We start from the raw sequence: 8,163 nt of genomic DNA, 5'->3' as shown, positions 1-8,163 counted from the left end.
TACACCAGCCGCTACCGTGCCTGTCTGGGAGACCGGAGCTCTGTCAAGCCGAATAAATTTTGGCTTTTTTCCAGCTCTCCCTTTTTCACCTTGTGTATCCAGGGGTGAAAATAAAAATTATGATGATTATTATTATGATTATGATCATCATTATCATCATTATAATCAGGCATTCACTGCTCGATGCGCCACCACGCAGGAAGAACAGGAGATGCGACTACTGGCCAACGTAGTCAAGGCCCAAAGGCCCGCCCAGTCATTCGTTCCGAAGACAAAAACGGTGACGACAGTGCAGCCTTTGCAAACGGTGAGCTTGCATGCCACGTAGTCGTGCGCGTACGTGTTTGGGCTCCAAAGCTATTGAGCAATTTCTCTTGCCCGCGGGCAACAGGAACGCCCACCTGTACACGTATTCCCAAAAAGCTCTTTTAATGGAATTGATCGTAACAGCAAAATCCAGCCACTCCCGATGCCGGACATATTATTAGTGAAAGTGGCCAGCCACTGGCAAAGAGCACTTACATGCGAAGAGATCTGTGAATTCGGCCCCTGAAAACTAGCGAATGTATTGCAATTGTCGCATGGTTCGGCAAAGTACATTACGTATGGCTTAATTTAACATTTAGAAGTAGATTGGCGGTCCCTATGCTGTGAGAAAGGGTTTATTTATTTATTTATTTATTTATTTATTTATTTATTTATTTATTTATTTATTTATTTATTTATTTATCGCACTCGCAAAGCCGATTGGTATTACAGAGGAGAGTGAGTTCCTGGTATAAAACAAATGAACAGAAAACAGTACGTGTACGTAAGTTATGCAGAGGAGCTCCATTTGTACACAATCTAAGCTACAGCTTCACTGAAGTAGCGGTTATCACTAATACAGACGTCCGCGGGAAGTCTGTTCCATTCCTGCGATATGCGAAGCAGAAATGAATGGAAAAATTCGTAGTTTGACTCGACAGGCGAAGCACTGATTGCCGACAGCAAATTGTTAGACAGATATACGAAGTAAGGTTATTCGTTTTGTCAGCTGCGTAAACTGTTGTAAAATTTCTCAAACTAAATTATCAAGCATGTTATCACGCGCGCACAGGCAACCGCGGATACATCACGCTCGATGACCGCTCGCTGTCAGAACGCTGGCGTGATGAAAAGTGGCAGCAGAGCTGGTCGAGCGAATTCCTCTTCATGCCGCCTCCCGCTTTTATATATATATATATATATATATATATATATATATATATATATATATATATATATATATATATATAGAGAGAGAGAGAGAGAGAGAGAGAGAGGTGCGCGTTAACACAACGCGCACGAAGCCATCAGCTATCTGAGGTCGGCTAGACTTCGAACCCAGCGCAGATTGCCTCCAAGAGAGGACGCGCGCGGCCGCCGCAGCTAGAGTAAGGGCCGATTTACGCTCGAGCCGCCCATCGCCGCACGCCGCACCGCACGCTTGCGCGAAAACTTGCACGTATCCAGCATTTGTGCACAAATTACCGTTTACATTGTGTACACAGTGTATACCTTACACATTGTAAACCGAAATTTGTGCACATGTGTTTGATACGTGCAATCTTCCGCGCGACCGCACGCGTGCGGTGCGGCTTGCGGCGATGGGCGGCTCGAGCGTGAATCGGCCCTAAAAGAGGAGATGCGCACTAGCCTGCCCCCTCTCCCCTCCCCTCCTGACGCGCCGACACCTCCCTGATCCCCCGTTGTGCGCGTGAGAAGACAGCGCCCACCCTTCCCGCCTTCCTCCCTCGCGAGCGCGAAAGACACCGTCGCAGCGAGCCCCTATCCTTCTCGACTCACCCTCGCAAGCTTTCGCTTGCACGTACAGCATACGGAGCCCGGCCGCGACGTTATCGCACATGGAGTTTGTACGGAATATCACGACAACGCCGACGGCGAAAATTCGCCTGCATGGTCTACATAATTGCTATCGCAATAAAAGGCATTACTTGCGTTGCATAGCTAAGGAGCCCTGTCTTGCGACTGAATGTGTATTGCGGACATATGAATAGCTGCTCACGTAGAAAACAATGGATATATTGAGGAACAGTTCAAAGATGACGCTTTCTCTGAGATGATAGATGGGTAAGTGCGAGAGTAGCCTTCATACAGCGGAGACGCTAAGATTAGATACATACTATATGTTATGTATACATATACTGTAATACGTGAACATGGAGGAAGCAATAAGCAACATATATGTTACACGACTGCCTACGCCTATAGCCGCTTTGTAGGATAAAATGAGTGGGCAGGTGGTTCGTAAAGTGAACTAGGTAAAATCCAGAGACAGCCCTCGTTTATGCCAATACATGCCACAGTCTTGGTGCGATCCTTGCGATGGACACTGCTCATTCACAAGGCCCAGACCTGTCTCGCCTTGGGGCAATCTTGCGTCTGGTTTTGCGTCAACTTTAATTCTGAAACTGCGCTATTTATGTTTGTTCGCTGTTTCGAAATAAACGAAATAGAGATCAGAATTGTGCTTGGCACACCGTAACTGTCTAGCAACCGGCGGACACCTGAACATCGGCAAGCATGGATGGAAGTAATGGGGTAAAATGTGGACAACACACGAGAGAGTAGATAGAGTGAGTGAGCTAAACAGACATAACAGTAAACAGAAGAATATGGGGGCTATTTGCAGTAGAGCACTTACAGTGTGTTGTGAACTACGCCGTCGTGCGGCCCAAAAAACATTACACGACCGCTTTTAGTACAACAGTAAACGCCCGAAGCTGGGTCTGCTGTGTCCGTGCGTCCACCCTTTCCGTTACGCTGTCGTCATCATCGAGTCGCTGACATCATGTCACCCTCGTCAGGTAGACTCCCCAGTTTCGCCCTCATATGGCGAAGAATAACTTCGTTTTCTGGTAGATTTTAGCACGCACAATCGTCAGAAAGAAGGAACAGACGGACACAAGCACATGACACGAGGACAGCGCTTGTGTTCCTTTCTTTTTTGTGCCCTTGTCGATTTTTCATGCTAAAATCTACGAGAAAATAAATGCGCACCAAGTCGCCCAACTTTCTATTTTAGTGCAGAACTTCGCATACTAACGCCGCCCCTGGGAATCGAAAGGAGCTCATGGCCCTGCGGCAACGTGCAGTGGAACGCCATAGCAGCTGCATCAGAACGTAATAGTGCATTTGTGTGCGCCAGGGCGCACGCACGTAATAGAGGTCTGCTGGGCCGCACAAACGCGACGTATATCAGCGTGAGGAAAGTGCACGTCATGTTGGTTACGTGTCCTGTTTTGATTTCTGCGTCGCTCTGTAGGGACATCACCGACCTGACAGGCTCGAGCACGATGCTTTTTCGCATGAAGCCAACAGAAAGTGAAGCCGATGAAAGCGCAGGGAAAAATTAACTGTTACTTTCAGTAAAATGCAGAAGCTTGCTGTTTAAGGGATGTTCTACATCCTGCCGCATGACTGATAGTGGCGCTAGCTAACACACTGTCTCAGGGCTAGATCTAGCACGCATACACAAATACATAAGAAAGTCGACGGAGGGACGGCTGCCGCTGTCTCTCGATGCTAGAATTATAGCATGCGCAATGCGGAAGGCGTAGGTCGGACTCTCATCGACGGCAAGTTGTCTTTTCGCGCAAGTTTCATTTCCCCTTTCCAACATCCTACATTTCCATCAAAAGAACAAGCAATTGGTACTTGCACGGGAGCTCCCGTATGGGCGCCGAAACGTCTTGTGGTCGGCGTCTTCCTTTTTGACCTTTGACTTCTTTTTAGGCGCCCGTTCCTGCATTGAGCGTCGGCGTCCCTCAGCGTCCCTCGGCGTAACCGAGAGAACGAAGGATGAAAGAGCGAACGCTAAGCGCAACTGGGGATGAAAGACGGCGAAAGTGAAGAGAGCGCGAGGAGCAAAGTGTAGGAGGAGGGTGCTGCGGAGCCATGAGGCGGAAAGCGGAGGAGGAGGGCATGGCGAAAGCGTGAGAGTAGCGCGCCTCGTCTGTTCAACGATGACGTCAGCGATAAGGTTAAGGAATACGGCGAGCGCGTCCATCGATACCGTATATGGAAACGAAGCGCTGCATGTGTGAGCAGAGGTCTGTCTGCGGCGGCTGCTGTGCATCGTGGCCACGCGTCGCGATCTTCGGATTAGCGAGGCAGTCGCGCCACACTTTGCTTTGTTTGCAAAGCGCCGCACGAGACAGAATGTCCGCGCCACAATATATCGCGAAATGAAAACACATATAGAGCTGCGCTCAAATTTCGCATTAGGGAGTGTGGTAATCGTCAGTGAATTTTTTTTTACTTCACTCTCTGTTGACTTTGCACGGGGTTATGTAAGCAACGAAAAATTTGCTTCCTTGGTTTCTTTCAATGTATTCGGTTGTCGCGCGCGCCTTGCCTTTTAATTTAGCAGTACGAAGACGACTTCTTCAAGCAGCTCGAGATGACCGACAACGGGAGCCGGTTGGAAGAAGTGCTGCGTAACCTGTCGCACCGCGGGTTCGGCATGCAGCTCTTCACCAAGGCTGTCACCGCCGCCAAACACATGCACAGCGATCTGGAGCCACAGGCGCGCATGGAGCGCATCAGAAACGTCGTAAGCGAGACAGCCTCGAGGCTTTTTTTGCCTGTTTTCAACTATAAGCGGTCGCTGTGGCGAACCCATAGGCAGCCAGTTGAGAAAGGGCCGTTATAACAGCGTGCAAAAGGACAGTGTTCGTCAGACGCAGACTAATCTGTATTGGGCTCATGTACACCCATATAAATCATCCTCGTTAGCATGCATCAGAAGCGGGACGACGGATCAGCGTTCTTTAATCGCCGTCGTCGTCGTCGTCTTCGCCGTCGTTGTTGTTGTTGCTATTTCCTGCAAACATGGCAGCAACAGAAACGAAGATTTAACAATGGACTTTCTTTAAAACGCGGGTAAATAAGCACAAGCTCTAGAAATAGCGCGCCACAAACAACAGGAACTGATGTTTTCAAACGTGCTCTAAAACTTGGTATTGACATATTTGCCGTAAATAAAGAATAAAAATTTTATATAATTATATAGTTAACTATAATGCAATCTGCTTAATTGCGGGAACAGAGAAATTCTGCTTCCGTTGGCTGTCGACAACGTACACTTGTTTACGCCTGCACGAATAAAAAGCTTCGCGGATTTCCTCTTTATCTTGGTGCATGACATCCAGGACACCGTGCATGCATACGTTGAAGGTACATGATTAGTACCTGCTTTACCGTTACGAGCGAGTTTACGAAGAGTCGGTATACAACAGACGTACTATCGATTATATTCACGGATAACCGTTCTGCCATTTGCAAAGCGCGCCAATGGTATCGCACTCCGGGCTTTTTTTTCCTTGGCCTTGCAGTACCAGCGGGTGAAGATCTCCTTCGAGGCGGAGCGCCAGCGCAAGGACAAGCTAGAAGAGCAGCTCACGAAAGCCCCGGACGAGGCTGCGCGCCAGGCGCTGCGCCCATCGTTAGAACAGAGCGAACAGCGGCTCAAGGGCCTCAACCTGGTCCTCCTCTACTACGCGTCGGGCCTCAAGCACATCTACGAGGAGCACGACGAAGGCTCGGAGCACTCGGAGGTCCCCGCCTAGCTGTGCCTGCCCACGCACATATACATGTACATACATTCCCACCAAGCGGCCAAATATACACTCGCCCACTTTAGACATCACGAGCCATGACGAAGCCTTGTCGAATACATATAGAGACTTCAGCGTTGAATCGGAAATAGTGGAACGACGTAGTGTTCACATTAATGCATAACGACGTAGCGTTCGAAAAAGGAGCAGCCGTAAGCGTTCGCGTTACATGTTTTAGTTTGGATAGCGAAGACTTCGAATAGCCCTGTAGCTCGGCTGTTGAAACGAAACAGGGCTAATAATTTTGAATCTCGAATCTGAATTGTGGCAGTTGTTTACTGCCTGCATGCTGACCGTATAAATGGCTCGAACTGAAATGTATGTCGCCTCAGTTCTTATGCTAAAAGCTTTACCTGGGTAAATGGGGTGGCGACCGTGGTTCGAACAACCGCAAACTGTATACCTACCGCCGTATCTATATATCCACGATGGGATTGTCATCACTGTTGCGTGACTCATCTTAATCTGTATGAAAACTGCTATGATATACTCGCTCATTCCCTGCATGAGAAGTTGTAAGTGGTCAACTGGTCAAAGCTATAGAGGGAAATTAATTGCAAGACGCCTGTTAAGATCGTGTGAGCAACCCATTCGTCCACTGCTCGACTAGACGATTGCGAATTTTGAGAGGTAATATATTTTATAAGGAATAATGCTCTTCTTGGCTACTGTCAATCGAACTTAAATTGTGAGTCTGAATACGCATGGCTGTGACTTGATTTCCTCAAATTCGCCCACTTTGCGATAGTGCGCTCGCCATATTGTGGTACTATACAAGCTGCTATGCTGAATACATTTCGAAAAGCAAATAAAAACGCTGTCTAATGGCACTCCACAAGGTGCGCCATCATATAAGATTTATTAGTTTTTATCCGTGGACTTTACTTGGACGCTGTGTACAAGAATATCCCCGTATACTGTCGAGGAAAAGATGATGCAGATTATGGACTATAGGCAGCTAAGCAAATTGCAGCGACGCGAGCAAACGCCGTCTATTCTCAGTTTCAAGGTGATTGTGACAGGATCGAAATATTTATAGCGGCGTCAGCCAAACAGTTTTCTGACCAAGGTCACTACTCTGGCCCTACCATCGTCCAACCATTATGAGAATGGGTAGTACATGGATTCGTCTAGTCTTCGTGCCTTGTGGCTTCAGACGTTCTTGTGGCAATATTTATTAGGTATGTCCAAATTTCCAAGAGGTCACACTTATCACAACGCATGCAAGCCTTAAGATGAGCCAGAGGACGACGAGCAAGAAGGCGTCTTGCCATATTTATCGACACTTACCCTGTTAGCTTATACACCTGCAAACATAGCTACGTAGTTCTCGAGGGCCGAATTCAATATGCTTTTCGGTTGCAAGGGCTGTTTACCATTGGCTGCCCGCCTTCGTTAATGACAGTTCCGTCATCACGATTGGCTGGCACCTGTCCTCGCGAACAGTGCACGATCGTTCTTGTGTATAAGAGCCCAGTAATTTCCTTCTTAGTCATACCAAAAGCAATTTATACTCTCTCAAAGGGGTGGCGTTGTGTTCTCAAAACAAGCGCCTCAATTGCATGATTCTGTGGCCAATTTCATCGCCGCCTTTCCGATTCTTAAGAAGAAAAAAGAGAAAAAAGAAAGCAACCGCTGACAAGTCTTAACGTGTACGCACGCATTTTCTTTTTCCGCGGTTTAGAAGACGTTCTGCTCAAAGAACACGAATACAAAAAGAAATATAATATACGTGCACCTTCTATATCAGCTACAGCGCGTATATAGAGGGAAGCCCCAACCACTTGAAGCGGTGCTACAGCCGCTCAAAACATACGGCTTCAGATCACGGCGGTATGTCTCAAACATGGCACAAGCACGCATGTATTCTATAGCACTTGCAACAAAGTTGTTGATCGGGAGCTATCAGGCAGCCTTCACGCTCACAGCGATAAGAGAGAAGCGTGACGTTCACTTACTACAGTCGATATGGCCCATGCATGCTCTATATAATCTTAGTCGGGGGGGGGGGGGGGGGGGAATGGGGGAGAACAGGAGAGAAAGTGCTCAAGACATCTTGGGGCACGATAACGTGTGGCGCGCATGCAGGACGTTCGGTGGCTTGCAGGAAGCCGAGCCCTCCAAGGAGCAACCACAAGTGGATACTCGAAGACACGAGTTCGCAGTTCACTCTCCGAATCCACGAGCCTGTTTAATCATTGCCCGTGGAGCTCGGTTTGGGCTAAACGCGTAATCTGTGGAATATCGACGCGATGTCGTGGTGTGGAAGCTCGTATACATCGCGCAAATCGAAGTCATGAAATTCGCTAACGACAAAAAGGCACCGTAAAATATTGAGTGATCATCTCAGCCCTGCATGCGAAAGTGGATGTCCAGCGAAGCTGTTGAAAACCACCACTACAACTGCTGAGGGGGGTATGCAATGCTTTATTGCTTTAGAGTAATGGTAGTAATGGTTATTTAGAGCAATGGGAATAATGGTAACCTTGACGGCACGCCGCCG

The 8,163-nt window shown here is 47.9% G+C and overlaps 1 protein-coding gene across 6 annotated transcripts in view; it reads left to right on the top strand.

Moving 5' to 3' along the window:
• The window catches only part of LOC126536120 (uncharacterized), a 44,214-nt gene extending 36,592 nt beyond the window's left edge, over nt 1-7,622 (top strand). For 5 of the 6 annotated variants that reach the window (XM_050182983.3, XM_055073807.2, XM_055073809.2 and 2 more), the window contains 3 exons: nt 200-307; nt 4,412-4,597; nt 5,379-7,622. In XM_050182983.3, coding sequence (XP_050038940.2) covers nt 200-307; nt 4,412-4,597; nt 5,379-5,612 — 528 coding nt within the window. In that variant the 3' untranslated portion in view covers nt 5,613-7,622. The remainder of the gene's footprint in view (nt 1-199; nt 308-4,411; nt 4,598-5,378) is intronic. The other variant, XM_055073806.2, reaches the window with a different exon arrangement.
• The last annotated feature ends 541 nt before the right edge of the window (nt 7,623-8,163 follow it).

Source organism: Dermacentor andersoni, chromosome 4 (genome assembly GCF_023375885.2).
Source record: "Dermacentor andersoni chromosome 4, qqDerAnde1_hic_scaffold, whole genome shotgun sequence".
NCBI classification, from domain to species: Eukaryota; Metazoa; Arthropoda; class Arachnida; order Ixodida; family Ixodidae; genus Dermacentor; species Dermacentor andersoni.
This window is presented reverse-complemented; position numbering and strand designations above follow the sequence as displayed.